At 28.9% G+C, this 21276-nt stretch overlaps 1 protein-coding gene across 4 annotated transcripts in view; it reads left to right on the plus strand.

Moving 5' to 3' along the window:
- The window catches only part of LOC129913564 (uncharacterized), a 410935-nt gene that overhangs the window by 318695 nt on the left and 70964 nt on the right, over positions 1 to 21276 (plus strand). For all 4 annotated transcript variants that reach the window (XM_055992304.1, XM_055992307.1, XM_055992306.1 and 1 more), the window contains 2 exons: positions 2761 to 2891; positions 16265 to 16424. In XM_055992304.1, coding sequence (XP_055848279.1) covers positions 2761 to 2891; positions 16265 to 16424 — 291 coding nt within the window. The remainder of the gene's footprint in view (positions 1 to 2760; positions 2892 to 16264; positions 16425 to 21276) is intronic.

Consider the following 21276-nt stretch of genomic DNA (forward strand, 5'->3'; position numbering starts at 1 on the left):
TTAGAAAAAATCGGTTGCTAGACACCTAAAGAATATACTCACCAAGTATGACCTCTTAATATTAACGGGAAGATCCTCCGCGCTCCGCTTCGCAGTTTTCCATTTTTACAACTATCTTATATCTAAAAAAAAAAATCTTTGTTTTATTAATGGACTTGTAGCAAATTTCCTTACAAATTGAACGCTCTACAAAAAAGGTCTTTCTTGTCTTGTGTACTTTTTTCGGGTTGGTGGTGAATGATCAAAACCCGTAATCACAAAAAGAAAATCTCCAAAGCCGAAATCCAGAAGACAGATCTGTGTAAAGACAAAATATCCAGGAAAAAATCTCCAAAAAAATCTCCGAGAGAAAATTGCGCGCGTGATTTGATTGCTTGATACACAACTTGCGCATCTTCATTTTGGAAAGACCTATTTTCACTCATATTTAATTATGCTTATTATTATTATTATTAGTTTAACTTGATAGTTAAGGCACACGAATATTAGGTCAAATAATGAAGGTTCAAATCACGGTTGTTTATATTAATTATTTTTTTTTTTGCGTTTTTAAAGAGGAACCTTTATGATTTTAAAAATGTCGCGGTATTCTATAACTTTTTTGTTTTTGCTATTTGGAGATTTTTGGGGATTTCAAAAAAGTGGGTGCCTTTCCCCATGGAGATTTTATCCATGGGGTCATTAATCTAACCATTTGAAATACATATATTCGAGGTCAAATTTAAATAAAATGCACGACTTGCTCTTGCAGTTTAAAACACTTTTATGTTAGTTTACTTGTAGATTTTAAGAGCTGTCTTTATATTAATTTAAAGAAATTTTGTTGATGTTGGGGAAGGGCCGACATTTAGGGCAAAATTTTGTTAAATGAAAAAAAAAGTGTTTTTTTATTTGACTTTTTTTGAAAAAAATAAAAATGCAGTTTTATTGCAATTGCTGTGAATATTACGTTTGCAAAGTTTAATCAAAATCGTTAGTTTCAAGTTATTTGAGTTGAATTGAAAAATTGTATGGGAGGTAGGTACACTTTATAAGCGAGATATAAAAAAAAAAAAAAAAAAAAAAACAACTTTCAGAATTCCATAAAAATCATCTGTACCAAATTTGAAGAAAATCCGTCCACCCGTTTAGGCTGTGGAAACGTGTACAGATGGACGCACAGACGGACGGACGGAATTGCGAGACCCACTTTTTTCGAATTCTCCATCTTCGTAATGTTGCTTTTGATTAAAACCTCAAATTTTTTTTTCAACACGAAACACAGAATGAGAATTTTTTATTTTATTTATTTTTTTTTTTTCAAATTAACCTTGTACAAAAAAGGTCCTTGCTAGAAATCCACGGTTAAAGCAATCGATTTCTAGCAAGGACCTTTTTTATATTCCCTACCTCCCAGTTCGACCTTGAAAATAGCGACTTGAGAACATGATATTATTCTACACTTTTTATGTAATTAGCAATTTATAGAATGCCAAAACGAAGATATTTAAATTTTTTATTACCTAGCATTCATTCCGCGATCGTCCGTTCATCATGAACCTGTTGAATGAACGATCTGAAAGCTCATTTTGGTTTGCATTTTATACTAAAGAATTGTTGCAATCCTAAAATTTAACATCTTGAATCTACAATCTTCACACTGAATGGTGAGTTTTAGAACAGTACATGTTAAAAATCTTAGTTTTGGGAAAAACGAACAAAATTGTTTTTTTTTTTTTTTAGAAAATCTGAAAATTGTAGATTGTATCCATAGAAACACTGATCTGAACAAAATGCTGTTTCTGGCAAAATTTTCAAAAGCACTTTGTTTAGACTTTTCAACAATGTTTATTTTAAAAGTATCACCTTTTTTGTATGGCCTTGAACTTGGAGAAAAGTGTTTGTGGGAATTGCTTTGACTTTATAATAATAATCAATCAAATAAAAAATACAATTAAAACTGTATAAACCCATAACTGAATTGTTTGAATGTTTTCTTTCAAAAGCATATTTGCAATCGATCCAATAAACGCAGCTCATACCTAGTCACAATCTCAAAAGAACATTATTTAAACTCTTAATATCCACCTCTAAATATCTTAATAATCTTACAATGACTCTATCGTTAACAAGGCATATAATGACTCTAAAGTATATAATCTGTTTAAATAGATGCAATTTGTTTTGCATTATTAAGTCTAAACAAATCGACCATTAAAACCACACTTAAATTTTCTTCAATTTACAACTCCTTAAGCTTTTTTTCGATAAAAAAAAATATGTGTCCTCGAATTTTTTTTTTACGAATTTTTAAACGCCTAATAAATTAAAAGGGTGCCAGTAAAAAATATTTATATCTATATCTCTTTAAACATAAACAAGACATCACCTCTTCCCGCACAAGTCTCCATTTCACCATCTAAAACTGTCCTATCAAATTCAAAAATAACAACCAGACGCCAATAAATTTTATATTCATAAAATAGAACCCAGGAAGAAAACCAAGCCAAAAAAAAAAAAAAAAAACAGATTCCTTTCCCATAGTCATTCCCAGTCATGAGTAATCTGGCATAAAGACCGATGAATGAGGAGGTATAGAGGTATTATTGCCTTTAGGCTTTTTTTAACAATAGAAAAAGACATTATAATTTCAAATTACAATGATAACACACACACACGCACATTCACAAATACCCATCCTTTCAAAACAAGTATGGAAAGGGAATTTAATTTTGGGTTTTCTTACATTTTGCTGTTCTTAACGTCTCCTTTCGTTTACAGATCCACCACAAGTGACATTATCACTGGGCTCAACATTAAAGCCAGACGACATTAAAGAGGGTGACGATGTGTATTTTGAATGTCATATCAAAGCGAACCCTAAGGAACATCGCATAACATGGTCGCACAATGTAAGTATATTTGACATAAAAAAAAAAAATTCTAGCAAATAAATTAAAAAACAATAAGTCCTTTAGTCCTTTTTTTATCTCTTGAAGGTTTTGTTTATTAGGTACTTTGCAAATATTCCTTAAATTAAAAAAAAAAATATTTTTTTGCTTGAATTTTATTGCAAGTTTCAAGCAACAAAAAAAAAAAATACAACATCTCGTACAATGTCATTCCAACCACAAATTCCACCAAATCCATATACATACATATATTATATATAAATTTGCTGCAAGGATATTATGATGATGAATTTTATTCCTTCCTTATTATTTTTTGTCCTCAATTGCCTCTGAAAATATTATTTTTCATTTGACATTAACATGTGAGCATTGGAATGAAAAATATTTCAATAAAACATTTTCATACATCTGCATAATTATTATCCTCCCTTTAACCACCCCCTGCCCTACACACACACACACACACACACACTGACATGTATATTTGTATGGGCTATGAACAATGAACAAAAGATTATCCCTGCATGAAAAGTCATTTTACAAAATGGCGGCTTTTATTCAAAACCCTTAGTCATACAAAATTAACTCTCGCTCTCATTTTTCATATAAAGATTTTTAATTTTTTTTTTTTTTGTAATAATGAATCACAAAAATTAATGTTAATTTAGGAAAATATATATTTTTCTGTAGAAGAGTGACTTCGAATTCTATAAGCTTTAATTTGTCATGAGTTATAGAAATAAACTCACGTCCTTGTAAAAAAGTAAAGTTACTTTATAATGCTCTCAATAGATATTGGTTTCACACAAAAAAATTCAAATTCTGATGACTCCATAAACGTATGGCTGTCTTAATTTTTACCGTTTTAAGTAATTTATTTCTTTATTCTTTAAACTTTTTACAATTATTTCCAAGAAACTTAATTAAAACTTCCTAATGGAAAAATGTCTTAACTAATTACATGGTCGAATTTTAAAATAGGAAAAATGGCTTATGTATACGTAAGTAAACACAAGAAAAAAAAAATTGGGAAAACTGGCTTAAGTGACATACCTAAGCCAATTTAAAACACGAATTAGAAAAAGAAAAAAGATCTTAAGTAAGAACTTTTGCTTCTAAAAACTTAAATTAAACTATTTTTTTTAATCCTTAAATGCATATAAAAAGAGCAGAAAATTATAATGCTATCGTTCAAATTTCATGTTTCTACACAAAACGGTTCCCCTTAAATATTTTTTAAAGTTTAAATTCGTTCTCCTGAAAAATGATAAAAAACGACTTAAGCCCTTTTACCTTGTGCACAGAGATATATAAAAATACCAACCTTAATTTACTATAGAATGCGAAAAACTTATTATAGAGGTTTAAATTTAATTTCAATAAAACTGTAACTCCGTGTTTTGATTGTTATCTGCTCAAGAAAATTTACTGGCGGGCATACGTATGCGTACGAATGTAATGTGGATTCAAAATTTATCTAGCAGCTCGGCGCCTACTATGTCTATGCACACTAGTAAACACGTGTTTGAATACCGTTTAGTTTTTGTTTTAAGCTCACTGTACGAAGGGTGACCACTTCCCCCTAATTATTTTCAAGAATTTAAATTTTAACTCTGAATGAACAGTCCAGAATTTTGGGATATTTATATTTAATATTAGGGGGAAGTGGTCACCCTTCGTACAGTTTTTACTTATTTTCTTTTAGTTATTTATTTACTCACTCCAGCTTCGAGAAAATGGACTTTATTTGTAATATGTATATTATTACACTTTACAAAAAAATTTGACACTTCTAAGTCAAAGGCTTAAATAGTTATAGCCATTTTACTGGGATTAGATTTTTGTACGAATCCTCCCCACCCGTGGGGTACCTTCGTACAGCACATGGGGTACATTCGTACAGGATATTTAAAACGTTAATTTGACTAACTTTTGATTTGTCAAATGCCAAATATGAGTTTTAAAACATTTAATTACTTATTAATTTATTAATTAATTGAACTTGACTCAGAAAAAAACAAAAACAAAACAAAAACTTAATTTTTCGCGATTCGACGATTCTGAAACAAATTATTATTTACATATATAAAAATACCAACCTTAATTTACTATAGAATGCGAAAAACTTATTATAGAGGTTTAAATTTCATTTCATTAAAACTGTAATTCCGTGTTTTGATTGTTATCTGCTCAAGAAATTTTACTGGCGGGCATACTTATGCGTACGAATGTGCCCCATGTTTGACTGTACGAATGCTCCCCAAGCTGTACATAATGCAGAAAAATCGATTTTTGAAAAAATGTACTGAGATTTTGCAATATTTATAATTAAAACACAAATTTAACACTTTAAACAACAATTCTTCATTACTGTTTAGCCAAAAACATACTTAACTTAAACACAACATGACATCAAATGTACATAATAAAATTACTCAGAGCACTAAAAAACACTAAAAGTCTTGTGGCGACCGAATCCGTTGCACTTAGGATTCAAAATTTATCTAGCAGCTCGGCGCCTACTATGTCTATGCACACTAATAAGCACGTGTTTGAATACCGTTTAGTTTTTGTTTTAAGCTCACTGTACGAAGGGTGACCGTGTACGAAGGGTGACCACTTCCCCCTAAGTTCCAAAAGTACCGTTTCCTACATCCTACCTGGAACAATATGGAAAATATTGCTATTCACAAAGACGGCTCCGACGATTTTCATTTTAAAAAAATCAGTGGTCTCAAAACTACATTTTGAAGGAAAAAAATGTGTGGGCTTCGGCAGATAAGGTCAAACTTTTGAATAGAAAAAACATAATTTTTGAATCCTTATTTACGGTAGGATGTCATAAGATCGTATACTTAATTTTTTACTTTCTCCTAAATTACTTAACAGATTTCAACGAAGGTTTTTATACAGGAGCATTTAAGCATTGATGATCTTTTTTTTCAAACATCGGTAAATAAAAATACTTTAACCTCTAGGCATAGGTTAAAAAATTGCCAGTGTTGCCGTATTGTTGTTTTTTTAAATTAATATTAAAACCAATTTCCTTGCTTAAATTTCATTAATTCTCTAAGTAATTTAAGAAAACAAAATATATTTGAGTAAAGGACAATCCCCCATCGTTTAAGCGATAAATGCTGTTTTCTCACAAACTGACTTCAAAAAAAAAAAAAAAAAAAAAAAAACATTTTGAACACAACGGCAACCCCCACAATATTTAAAAATACATTTTTAAAAAGCCAAAAGCTTGATCCTATCTGTAAAATAAATTCACTAAATTTAATAAAGAGTTTTCTTTTATAATTTTACATAATAACTAAAAATATGGTCAGCAAATTTAAAAAAATAATTCCATATTTTATTACCAAAATTTTTTTAAAACGACATGTTAACATTTTTAATCATTTTTTTTTTTTCAATATTCTGACCTTTAGGACAGTTTTTTAAAAAATTTACTTATTTCTAATTTTACAAATAGGTATAAGCTTCTAGCTTTTTAAAAATGTTTATATTATTGTAGGTGCTGCCGTTTTATTTAAATATTTTTTTTATTTGTGTTTGAAGTCAATTTTTGAGAAATTTGCATCTATCGCTTAAACTTTTTTTCCTTTAACATCCTAGACAATCTTTTGGAATCAATTAATTTATGAAATTTTAAACGATGGAAAATTGTCATTCCCATATAATTTTATCCTCAAATAACCTAGAAAATCTCTTGACATTGAAATTTGGTAAAAAGGGGTAAGATGGGTAAGGATAAGAGGCATACACATTTTATTGATTATTTTCAATATGGCTTTTAGAGTTTGGTGCTTCGATTATATCATTGTTGCTATACATAACTCCTTTATCTTCTAAGGCAGTAGCTAATGACCCCCATTATAGCTGTGACATTAAATGTTCTAAATTTTAAGGTGAATATTTTTCTCTCAAACTTTTTGCCTCTATCATCTATGGGCAATTAAAAATCAATTAATTTAAAAAACACAAAAAAACTTTTTTTTGTTGACGGAACAAAAATATACTTTTCTGAAGGTTTGCGGTGTGCTGAATCCGAAGTCAGAAAAAATTAATCAGCTCCCGTTTTTGAAATATTGCCGTTAGAAAATGCTGTACTTCGGACCTTATTTTTGTATATGTATAAGAAAATTTTTTTTTAGCATTTTGAGTAACGGTTTAGAACTATTTGCCATCTCTCAAGATCTGTTTAAATCATTCCGATATCTTTTTCACTGCCCGAGATATCCTCATTTATTTGGCATTTTATGTTCACCATAGAAATTTTATAACGCTATTATCTCCTTTATTTATATGAAGCCAAAATCACTTAATTCAATATAAGATATCTCGGGCAGTAAAAAAGATATTGGAAAGATTTAAACGGGTTTTGAAAGATGGAAAACAGTTCTTTTAGACACCATCACTAAAACAATTTTCCTTTTATAAAAGAATAAGGTCAAAAGTACCTACTCAAAAAAACGTTTTTTTTGCATTTTCCAACGGTAATATTTCAAAAACGGGAGCTGATTAGTTTTTTCTGACTTCTGTTTCGAGTTCAGCGTACTGAAAACCTTCAAAAAAGTATATTTTTGTTTTGGCAACAAAACCCTTGTAAACCAATGTAATAATAGCATTACGTTGGTACGCAACAATAACTGAAACAAAAAGTCATATCATGCAATCACATTTAAAAAAAAGTTATTCAGACTTCTGAAGAAACTGAATTGTGACATCTCACATAAATGAGGATCCCTGACACATGCCAAGCAAAAAGGAAACTGTCAAACATATCACTTGAATTAAGAACAGTTTTAATTGTATTAAAAACGAGTTTGCATAAACAAAGTTCTTTTTGAGTTCAAAAAAAGAACGAATTTATGAGAAACGTTTAGGTATATTCGTTCTCCAAAGAATAATAATAAAGATTTCAGAAAAACAGTTAAAAAAAAAAGAAAACAAGCCAACACCATTCCAAACGAATCTCGAAAATGTCTTTTGAAAAAACGTAAAATATTTCTAGCATGTCTTCATTTATTACTCAGAAACTTGGAGGTAGAATATTTTTCTCATCTAACAAAAACCAATTAAAATAAAATCTGCTTTTCACTCAAGTTTTTTTTTTTTTTTTTTTTTTGTTCAATGTTTATGGTAGAACCTGGAAGAAGTGTGGAACTAGAAGAGCTCATCGTCGTCGTCGTATGTGTGTGCATACGTCGGTCGGTCGTTGTGAGCTGTCATGCATTAGTAATTCTTCTGCTTGCCATCATAGTATGCGGTGTATGGTGTTGAACGTAATTGGTTGCTATTCATAGTTTATTGCGAGGAAGGTGTCAGAAGTGAATGTGCATAACCACAGTGATTATGATTCTTCTCAACTTGTGTTTCCGTATTTGTTGCTCTATATAACTGTTGTACACTATTATACTCTACAATATTGCTGCTGTTGCTTTTTGTATACCTATGTATCTAAAAAGTCTATCATAGCTATATTCTAAGTGCAACGAAAGGCATGTGTTTTTCCTTAATTCTTTCCCCCTCCCCCCCCCCCCTATCGTTGTGTGTCTTTCTGAGTTGGCAATTTGCAGGAAAATGTACGATTTCAAAGTGAATGTGACTTTCACTTTACCTTCGTGCAATATTGTGTTGATATGGGTCCTTTTTTTGTTGTTGTTGCATATGGCAAATGCATTGCCATCGTTATTATTTTGTGGAAATGTTTTTTAGAACTGACTTCTTCTACTTGTTTTTTTTTTTTCACCATGAAAACAACATAGTTTGTTTGACAAATTAACAATAAAAAGGATTATGGATCCTTAAATGAAAAACTGGTATATTACCTTGAGTGCAATTTTTCAAAATTGATCCAAGATATTGATACTGAAGTTTTATGATTAAAGGAAGAAACTTAGAAACTTTTGTAAAACCACGTGTTTAGTGCGATGGACTGTCACACCAGAGGTTCTGGGCTTGAATCCAGCCTGAGTCAAAATGGAGTTCGGCCGCGCCACCACTGCACCACGTCCGCACCATGATCAAAAATTCCTAAACTGCCGCACCACTGCTGCACAATGACCGCACCGTTTCATTTTGAAAAAATGAAAAAAAATTCGCTGTACCACCGCCGCACCACGACTGCACCACGTCCTCACCATTTAATTTTGAATGAAAAATCAGTGAACCCCTGCCGCATCACGACTTCATGACGTCCGCACCATTTCGTTATGAATGAAAAAAATTCTGTTCTCGTACTTACTTTTAGTTAAGTAAGTAAATAATTGAAAGTGCTCTGGATACTCGGGTTCGAATCTACTTTTAATCGGTAGTTTTTTTTTTTTTTGTATTTTTCAATAATTCAAAATTTTGTATCCTGGTGCGGCTGATTTTTCATACAAAATAAAATGGTGCTGACGTGGTGCAGTCGTGATTTCAGAAGTAATGTAAAAGTAACCCAAAATTACTTTTTATAACTACTCAAACACGAAACCAAGAATGTTATTTGGTTTTCAAAAAAGGATTTTTCAAAAAAAAAAAAATTGAAAATCATTTTTGTCGTTTTTTATATACATACATATAAAAAATTATTTACAACTTTCAAAAACCAATTTATTATGACATCATTTAAGAAAATATTAATCAATACCAACCTAAAAACAAAGTTTCGACAAAGTTCATTAACTCGTTTTCAAAATATTGATTTAAAAAAAAAAAAATTGAAATATTTTTTTCTTTAAATCCAGAAAGGCGTTTTTTGAAAATTTTGTAAAATTTTAAAGTATCACTAAATAATTTGATACATCTGTATTAAATTATTTGCAGAAGTTGGGCCCAGTCGTTTACGAGAAATTTAAAAACAGCAGGTACCTACTGATATTAACGATCCATAAAATATTTTTTGTTTTAAAAATAATGTCTTATTTAAAGAATTAAACTTTAATCAAAATTGTTTGACCCGTTTTTGAAAAAAAAAAAAAATATTTTTTCCTTATTTTACCGTTATTTTTGGTTCAAAAAAAAAGTTCAATCTATCCTCTAAGGAATCACTCAAAACTCTTAACTACCAAGTGTGAAGAAAAATCCGTCCATTAATTGCGGGACCCACATTTTTGGCTTTCTCTACCATGGTTATGCCATGTCAAATTATTATCTTGAGTTTGTTCCTTTTAAGTATTGATAATTTTATACAAACGCTAAATGTGACCACCATTACTGCCATTTTGAAAAAAAAAAAAAAAAATTCATCACTCTTCTTTAAAAAATGGTTAAGTTAATGACTTTTGACTATTGACGGATAAAAAAAGTTGGGTGGAAGGGTGTTTTTTCGCGGACAAGAGAGAAAATTTTTTTTTGTAAAATATCGTCATATGACACATGTTTTTAAGGTATTTTTTGATGCTGAGTCTAAAGACATAAAAATAAAGTCACCCCCTCCCTCTTGTCTGCGAAAAAACACCCTTCCACCCAACTTTTTTTTATAGAATCTTTTTATCCTTGGTTCTTATCCCAAAAGCAAACTGTTTGCCAAGTTTCATGAGTGTACGTCGTAGGTACTAAAAAGCAAGTTGTTTACGAAGTTTAATGTGTATTTGCTTATCTCCTTAATATCAAGGACTAATTTTAAAAGTTATTTTTTTTTATAAAATAAGTGCTGTTAATATTTTCAATTACAATTTTTTTTTCCTATTTTAAACAATTCTTGCATGACAAATTGTGAACGAAATCGCCCACTTTCCAAACAACTGCATTTGTATAAATTTTGCAGAGTCCCTCTTTGGTGCAAGCCATAAAGATGCCCTCTTAAGAGAATTTTTAAATTGACATTTTAAAATATGAAAAAAAGTCTTTTTTTTTATGACACACGATTGTTAACTTTCATCCCTCACAGATGCAAAACAAAAAAAAAAAGAGTTGACAAGCGCTATTTTAATTATTCCACCTTCATAGTTAAAAAATTTTTGTAAGCCAGAAGCAGAAAGTGGATATAGGAAAGCCCATTAGTAAGGAATTTTTTTTTTGTTCGCTCGAAAATATTGTATAGGTTCACTTGAGTGCCCTTGAACTGACAAAAAAAACCTTGAATCATATTTCTCACCTCTGTTGGTTGGAAATCTATTCTGATATCCTTTGAAATAGTATGAAATATACAAGTGTCAGTAAATTGCGATGCAGAAAATGAGTAAACGTTGAGAGTAGAGCTACCTACGAGATGATACTAGACAGAATGGAAATTTAACTCGAATGTCTAAATTTCTATACAAGTTATACTGGCGTCATATTATAAAAACATGGCTATTCTTATAAAGAAAGGATTACGACAGCATATTGTATTTGAGCAAATGTGTGTAGCGCGAAGCACTTGAAATGTTCATAGATAATTTTCTATTTTTTTGTTTGTTCAAAAAAATTAAACAAACACCCGTTATTAATGCACTGTCAGGCCTTATTTGCAACACTTCAACATCTCAATTTCTCCACATGCAAGTGAGACTCCACTCAGTCATATCATAATGCAAACATTCAAAGCATATTATAATGCCCCTGTAGAATGTGAGTTGTTTTTTAGCCATTTTCTAAAGCAATGTCTCTATAATGGATCTCTTACCAAAAAAAAAAACATAAAAGAAATGGCATTTTACGGTTTGTACAATAGTTTGGATATTAAATAGAGAGAATGTATTCTTTTACTCTCCAAGATAATAATTGCATAAAGGTGATGTGTTATACCTAAAAAACATCACACAGATATTTTGCATGATTTTGTATAAAAGTGTTGGGGTCTTCTTAATTTTTATTTTACTCATATGGTTAGATAAAGTAAAGAGAAAGTTATAGAAATCATGAAGGAAACAATACATCGACTAGGGAAATTAAAAAAACACTCCTAGGACAGCTTTATACCGATATACAATTCTTAAAATTGTTCCGAGTTTCTAGAAGTTTTATAAACTTTGTAACCTAAGCATGGTCAATATTGATGTATCCAATTATATAATTTTTTGAAGTTCTATAAAAATTGTCCAAATATATCAATTATTTCCATATCATTTGCTTAGAGACAAAAATGTTTTAATAAAATGTTAAGAATTATCAGTAGAAAAATAGTTACGCATACGCCACAGTGACCCTAGGTATTCAAAATGTACTTAAGAAAGCAAAACTTCGTTTTTCTTGTTTAGTAGGTATTACAATTAGGAAAAATTAAATTTGATTTATGGATCATTACAAGGAAATCCATTGTCACGGGTGGGACACTTGCATAAGTAAATGCATCAAATTTACATGAATTTTTTGTACAAATATTCAGTTGTATTTTATTTTTGGGAAATTTTCTAACTTAGATACAGTTACTACTCTAGAGTCTAAATAACAATCAGACATTCTGTCTGTGTATATTAATCTTGAAATGCAGCCTAACTTACTGCAGATAATTACTTCAAACAGCGTAGTAAGTGGTTTTTGGAGATTCCTTTGAGAAAGAAGTGAAGTTTTATTTTTAGGACAAAAAAGACTGAAAAAATTGATTTTTTAACAAACGGCTACAGATATTGATGTACAAAAAAATACATATTATATTGGTTCGTCTTCCGAAATAAAAAAAGCTGCCATTGAATCGTTTTCTTGTTTTCGTAATTTATCTATTTAGAAGAAATTTTTCAAACAAAAACGTTTAATTAACATTAACTTATGTTAAAATTGAGATAAAATTTCAAAATTTTTTGTTTGAATTTTTGTTTGATAAATTAATTTTTTGAAAAGGAGTCAGTAAATTTATTTGCAACTTAATTTTTATGAGTCCTTAACCCCTTGTAACCCAACATCGTAAATTTTAAAATTAATAATGTCAATCGAAAGGGCTTTAGCTATAATAAAACACGTATTTTTTAAAAACTCAATAAATTCATTATTTGCTTAGTTATTTCGATATTTACGCAGTAAAAAAAAAAGTTTAAATAATTTATTTTTGTATATAAATGCAAAAATTCAAACAAAAAGCTATCTAATATTTATATTTAGGCGCATTCCTAAAATCCAAAAATAAAACCACGTTAGTTTATGCACGAAAAATATTTTTTCTGAATTTCGTAGTTTTTACATAAATTTGCTTGTTTTCCAAAAAAGCCGAACTTTCAACATTAACTGTCAATTAAAAACTATTGGTGCTATTTATTAAAAATATGGCGCATTATTTCGATAAAGCAATTCTTAAAGATTATGTAAGAAGCTTTAAAAGAACAAAAATATGTTTTTTACAGCTTTTGGGCGATCTTTTTCGGTTTGTTACAGAAATGTCACATGGGGCTACAAGGGGTTAAAATGCATTTCCTTTTTAATGTTATACCATTTTTTTTTTTTTTTTTGAAAATTTGTATTCATAAAACAATGTCTATTAATAAAATGTTAAGAATTATCAGGAGACAAATAGTTACGTATACGCCACAGTGTCCCATAGATTTTCTAAATTCACTTAAGACAGTAAAACTTCATTTTTCTTGTTTAATATTAAAATTACATTGGTCAACAAGGTTTTTGTTACAGACACCAAGATATAGTTTTCTTTAGGTTTTTTGGGTGCTGAGCTCGAATCCGAAGTCAGAACAATTCTACCACATCACGTTTTTGAGATAATCCCTTTTAGAAAATCGAAAATGCCGCTTTTTACCAGTTTTCGAGATTATTTCTTAGCTTTTGGTTATTTGTTTTAAATAAATTTGTAACGGTTTCTAATAGAACTAAATCTTTTCTTTCTAAATCCGTTTAAATCTTTTAAAAATCTCTTATCTTCTTTGAGAAATCTGAAATTGAAATCAATGTGTTTGGTATATCTCATATATATTTGCTTTTAATAGTAAATCTCGAAATGTTCTTTGCCAATCGCTTTCAAATTTTGACACAACGTTTCATTTACATTCCAGTAAGTTCTTATCTTGTTTTTAACAAGAAAAAAAATTATATTTTTCTCACTAGTAATTATTTAGTATAAGTGTCAGATACACGGTCACGCTTTGATGTATCTCACTGCGATTCACCACCTTCGCAAATATAAAAACTTGCAAGATTCTAAATGGAACGTTGTGTCAAAATTTGAAAGCGATTGGCAAAGAACTTTTCGAGATTCGCTATTAAAAGTAAATAAACATGAGATATACCAAACACGTTGATTTCAATTTCAGATTTCTCAAAGAAGATAAGAGATTTTTAAAAGATTTAAACGGATTTAGAAAGACAAGATTTAGTTCTATTAGAAACCGTTACAAATTTATTTAAAACAAATAACCAAAAGCTAAGAAATAATCTCGAAAACTGGTAAATAGCGGCATTTTCGATTTTTTAACGGGATTATCTCAAAAACGTGATGTGATAGAATTTTTTTGACTTCGGATTTGAGCTCAACACACCAAAATCCTATAGAAAAATATACCTTGGTTTCTGTAACAAAAAAAAAGTTTAATTTTGTTGACCAGTGTTATTAAAGATAAAATTTTATTTTTGAATTATTACAAGGAAATTCATCGTCGCGGGTGGGTAACTTGTATACGTAAATGCGTCAAATTATTTTGTTGTACAAAATAGTTGTATTTTATTTTTTTGAAATTTTTTTAGCTGGGATAAGATAGGCATAGATGACAATCAGACATTCTGTCTGGGTGTCTTTATCTTAAACAGCCTAACCAACTGCAGAGATTTACTTGAAACAGCGCAGTTAGTGGTTTTTGGAGATTCCCTTGTAAGGGAAGTGAAGTTTTATTTTTATACCAAAAAAGAGTGAAAAATTGTTTTTTCTAAAGATTTTTATTAAAAAAAAAAAAAAAAATTTAAAAAAAAATGGTTATCGTTTTCTTGTTTTCGTAAAAGAAAATTTTCAAACAAAAATATTTTATTAATTATAATGTTAAAAATTTTATTTTGAATTCAAAAAATTCAAATTTTTGTTTGATTAATTAGTTTTTTTGAAAAATAGCCAATAAATTTATTTGAAACTTTTTTTTTTGAATAAATTGAAATGCATTTCTTTCTTAATGTTATAGCATTTTTTTTTTTAATTGAAAATTTTTATTTGTAAAAAAATAATAAATAAATGTATAACGATTTTAAATTTTTTTAAATGTTTTTGGATGTTTTTGAAATTAAAATAATTTTTCAAAGTTTTATTTTTTTTTAAGAAAAATTAATTTAAAAATATTCTTTTGAAAATGTTAACCCTCTGTAGGCACACCTCTTTTTTGGGAATTTGGTTTATACTTTTTCATGTCGCTATAACTTTTTTCGATCTTACTATTTTATAAAGAATTATATATGAAATTGATGTAGAATATTCCGAGGAATTCGAATATTGTATTCACAATTCAAAAAAGACACTTTTATAAAGACACTTTTTTGTGACCACTTTTAATTTTTCTCCTGCCAAATTCGCATCTTCGTAGTCTCACCTTTTTTTTATCAATTAACGCTTTTGTAAGTGGGTAAAATTGACCCAGGACGAAATTTAATCGTTTAACATTTTGATACTGTCGATGACCCATGGTCTTGAAGAGAATTACACGTGGTGTTTTACTAAAAAAGATGTAGTGATTTTGAAAAGAAATTTTATATTATTCATTTTTGATTGAATTAATAAAAAAATTACGAGTATAATGGACAAATTTTAAGAAATAGTTAGAAAAAGTATTGGTAAAAACAAAAAAAAACAGATTAATTCCACAATATTAACTTAACTATGCAGCTTTTTTTCTTAAACTTTAAATTAACAAATTCCCTTAAAAACAACTCATTGCTTAACTTATAGTCTTTACGCTCTTATATCTGACATTTGGTTACTCAACTGTCTGTATTAACATCACAGACTTTCATGTCAATATCATTCATTCTCACAGAATTCATTAAAAAAATACAAAAAAAAAAAAAACAAGAAAAACGAAAAAAAACACACACTCTCCAACTGAGTGCAATTAAATCCCTTTGATATTTCATTCCAGAACCAGACTCAGACTCTCTGGCTGGACCACGTGCAAATATTATGTTCCATCTTCATCTTCATCGTCTGATGCTTTCATTTATTTTTGTATTCCCTACAACATACATATATATTGTATATATCCTCAAAAATGTCTGCAAGGCTTTGTTTAAAAGTCATAGTTGCATTTATTGTCGGGTATTTTCTCTGATTATTTAGCTCGAAGAAAACCCATTCACTTGGTATCTTTTGGTCCTAAAGGATAATAATTACACACAAAAAAACACACACACACACATACACATTTATCTATTGCTTATTCACATATAGAAAATATTACGTAAGCAACATTTATACATATTTCATTCTTCTTGTGTGTTCATTCATCCATTCACTAATTTTGTACTTTTGTGTCTATCCCTAGGGTATGCCTGTTACTCAAAATGTTTCCTGGGGAGTAATCATTTCAACAAGATCCTTGGTCCTTCAGAGAGTTGCTCGTTTACATGCTGGCCTTTATGCATGTTCGGCTGCTAACGATAGAGGGGAAACACAAAGTGCCTTAGTTAATTTACGAATAAGATGTAAGTATACAAAATATTATTCATCATACATAGCTATCTAGCTGTATATTAAACAACATCATATACAAAACAAATTTACCCAAGGATGTTAAGTAAAACCATGCCAATACACTATCTCTCTATTCATAACTACATATCTACTATATTTAACCAGCATCCTTGATGGGTAAAAAGGTTTCTATATCATCTAGGGCAACCTTTCGCATTTTAACAATATTTTAAAGCTTACTGGCATAAATATACAACAAGAGTACAAGTACACGTGACCATATTGTCTTTTCAGCACATCCTTTACTCCTCATTACACATTTCTTCAACACAAAATACGAACCAAAGGTGTACTTATTCTTAGTATATACATGAATGCATGTATATTGTATATTGCTGCGTATAAGTAAACAAGGACGCCTTGAAACAAATGATTTAATTAAGATTCTGTTGAAGGTAAAAGGTAACAAGCAAAATAGTTGCAAATCGATGAGAATCACCTTGAAGTAATTTTTTTTTTTACATGTGAAATGTACGAGTAGTAGAAACTTTATATTAATTTAACTTTGATGTTCGAAGAGCTTTAATAAAAAAATAGCTATTCATCATTTAAATTTTTTAATAATTTTTTCCAAGTATCAAAAAAGGGAGAAAAACGAGAAAAGGAAGATGAAAACACGTATCGTTACCTCTTTTCAATATCTTATGTATTAATGTTGTACGTTCATCTATTTCCTTATAACTTTAAAACTAGGCATCATAAGCTAAAAACTGATGTATTTTTAAAAGCTTTTTAATTATAATAAAGTTATAGGGTATAGGTATAGGCTATTTGAACTTATACCTTAAATAATGGAAAAGGACGGAAACATGAATACAAATTTAAAAATATAAAAATTAAATGCACATCTGTTCTGGAAATAACTTTATCGCCAAATTGTTACCCCCAAAATAATTCAAATTAAAAATTTGTTCAAATAATAAATTCCAATTTCGAAAAAAAAACTCTTAAAAATATAAAACTAGAATATATGTTACACTCCCACATGAAATTATTATGCAATGTATGTAAACAATTTAATATTTATCGTTAATTATAAAAAGAAAAGCAATGAATCCGGTTTATTGAGAGAATTTGCTTTCTATCTAATTTCCTAATATGCATTTTTGACTTAATTGTATATACAAATCAAATTAAACCAGGCAGAATCGTAAAATTATCTATTAAAAAATTGCATTTGATATTTAAAAGAAAAAAAAAAAACAAACAAATATTTTTGACGTGATAACGCCACCACAAAAAAGTGACGCCATTTTCTAACGTTACACTCTTGCACTTTCGCAGTGTGGCAATAAATTTCAATTAAAAATAAACTATTAGAGATACAAAAATCTTCTATAGTTTATTTGAAAGATAATAATATAAAGCTTAATCCAAATGAAGGATTTTTAAAAATTCCGTCATTTAATAGGGTAAACAGGGGTAAAACGGAAAGATGAAATTTGAGCTAAAATCTAAACGCGAAGTCGTAGAGAATTGATTTTGTTGCTATAGATAGATGAGATTAATTTAAGAATAACTGCATTTAAGAAAAAATTTAGAAACTAAGCTAAAATGTTTTGTTTGAACATTGTACACGTGTTGGGGCTTTGACAAAATGATGATTTTGGGTAAAGGAAATTTTGTTTGACAATTCTAAAGATGCCAGGTAAAAGATGAGGGAAAAAAATTAAGCGTCTGATACGGATTTTTTTCCAACACTCTGCGTTTCAAAATATGAATTTTTGAAAAACACCTTGTTTTTTAGGCTTATTTTTGGGTATTTTTTGATTTTTAGCTCTTTTTTGGAGCGCTCAAAAAATTAAATTAATTAAACTTATAGAACATGGAGGTTTTGCCCTAATGCATGCATGTGTAGTAACTTGTAATCGTTTAGTGAGTTTTGACTGAATAACGGAAGAAACAAGTTTTTAAAATACACGTTTTTTTACCGTTTTAAACCAATTTTCATCGTTTTTTATTTTTATCTTTTTTTCTTTAATAGATACAGGAATATTATATGTAGAGTAATGATAGACAATGACAACGACTATATGTGTGCAAATTTTCAATCATTTTCGTAAACACAATTTTGAGATAACGGTAAAATAAAATTTTAGAATTCAACAGGTTATAACTTTTGACCAAGAGCAGATAGAAATTTTATTAAACTTTTATGAGCATCCTGATACAATTACCTATCGTTTGGTATATCACACATAACGGTAGACTAACTACAAGCTACACAATGTTTAATCAAGAAACTTGCGAAAAACCTTAAAACACCAGTGGAGATCTGTTGCCCCCGAACAGCCACCAGTGTGGGAAGTACCGTAATCTCAGTCTGGAAATTCGACATGGTTGACTTTAAGTGATACGTCATATGAAAGTTAAAATAATAAGCTTTGACATTGTATAAAATTTTTTATAGGTTGTTAAACAAAAAATTTGATTCAATAGCGTGAGAACATAAAAATAAATGTTTTTTTTTGCTTTTTTTAATGAAATTTGATCGAGTTCAAAAAATTCTAGCTCTTTTTGTAGATGTCTCATAGACCTGATCGATATATATATTTTGAGCTAAGGCAATAAGCTTTCAGATGATATAAAATCTTGTATAGGTTGTTAGGGAAAAAAATGGAATTAATGACGTGAGAAAATAAAAATTCATGCTTTCTTTGCTTTTTTTGATGAAAATGATTTTTTTCAATAAATTATTTTTATATTTTTTTTTTAGCTTTTTCTTGTAAATTATAATTGTTTGAAAAAAGTAAACGCTTCAATTGACTCATTTTAAACAAAAGCACACAACCTATTGTCTAACGACGTTATCAGGTAAAATCATCGTCCGTAAACCGGCTTTACAGACAACCTCTTTTTGCAAATGAAATTTAACCTAATTTAAGGTCATTCAAATTGTAAGAAGTTCGACGAATACAAAAAAATTCATTGCACACATTTTGCATTTAATTTCCTTTTTCAATGCAAAAAATTTTATATTTGCAATAACATTTGTTTTTAATATAATACAAAAATATTGAAATAAAAATGTTATTTTCAATGCAAATATATTTCAGTAGTATCTAATAAATTTTTTTCATATAAAATATTTTTAATTGCAATAAATATATTTTCAATGCAAATATTTTTCAGTTGGAGTACAAATTTTTTAATGCAAACTTTTTCAGTTGCAATCAATATTTTTTAATGCATTTTTTTTTTTATTTGCAACAAATACTTTTTTTTAATTTTTAATAGAAAACAAATCCATTAAAAAAAGAAAATGACTTTTTACAACCCTAATTCAAACACAAACATAAGGTTTACCAGACCAATAAACAAAATTAACGCCCTCACCATTCGGCTCATTTCATTTAAAGCTCCAATCACCAACTGAATAACGAATGGATTTAGAATGATAAAAATCTCGAATGGACAAAATCTCGAACGTTCAAAAATCTCGTTTTAAATTCCAATGAAAGAATATTTGAACTAATTTTGACAACTTCTAATGAAGATTGCACTGTGAAAAATTTACTTAACCCTTAGTTTTTAGACAACCATCATCAGGGTTTTTGTTTTTTTTTTTCTCTAATCATATAGTTTTAATAAAAAATAAGATTTTAGCAAATTAAATAACCTACTACCTCAAATTGACTGTTCTTTTTTCAACCATCAAACTACTTCTTTGTTAATTCTGGAATACGACAAGGCAGCCATTTAGTCCCTTTACTTTTTATTTTATTTATAAATGAATTTTCCTCCATCTTGAAATATTAAAACTGTTACATATATGCGAATGATGTAACAATATTAAAAACTATCGCCAACGTTCATGATTATAAGATGTTGCCATGTGACATAATTCGTTTTTTGACTAGTGATTTCGTAACTATGTGCTTATCTTAATGTCAAATTATTTAATAATTATATGAATTTTACAAGAAAACTTTCAGGCACAATTATTTGTTAAATGGAGTCTCTTTGTTACATGTAAGTCAAGTTCTTGTCCTTTGCGTCTTATTTGATCGTATAAGCTTAAATTTATAGAACAAACCAATTCCTTACCTTACTAATAAAGACACTTCTTAGTTAGATTAAAAGGGAGTCACATCAGGTTTCAAATCCTTTTATTAAAAAACATTTTTTATACTTTTTTCATACCCATTCTGGATTACGTCTTTCAAATCTGGTCACCTCATTATGAGTGTCATAAAAATTAAAAAAGTTTTGTTTTTTTTATTTTGATCTTATGTATAATAGACGTAGACTGTCCCTCACCGCTCACCACCATACACATACTTGTCTTGAGAACAGAAGGTCTTATTAATGTTTTTTAATCATTGTTAAATTATAGACTTTTCGTAACTTCACGAAATTTCAGAAATGTCCCAAACATTGTATTTATCTCTAACTCTATCGTAGATATTAACTACGAACATTATTCTCCTTTGAATGTAATGTGCAATTTATTTACTCTTTTGAATATAAAATTTTTTTACTTGTTCATCCAATCGTTTAACAACTGAGTAATTCCATGTGAAAAGAATATACGAAAAATACCTATGTCATAAAATCTTTTTGTGTCATTTTTTTACCGGTTCCTTAGCTCAAAATATGAACTTCTGTAGATAAATAATCCCCCCAAAAAAATAGCAAGTGAGTAGGTAGAATGAATTAATTCCCGAAGTCACTCAATTTTTGAGAGTAAAATTTGAATGAATGTTTTTTTGCATTTGTAGGGTGATATTTAGACCTTTCCAAAACCGTTATTAAAAATGAAATTAGTCCATTTTAAGCTTATCTATTACAAAAAAGGTGAAA

The sequence above is a fragment of the Episyrphus balteatus genome, chromosome 3, assembly GCF_945859705.1.
Source record: "Episyrphus balteatus chromosome 3, idEpiBalt1.1, whole genome shotgun sequence".
NCBI lineage: Eukaryota > Metazoa > Arthropoda > Insecta > Diptera > Syrphidae > Episyrphus > Episyrphus balteatus.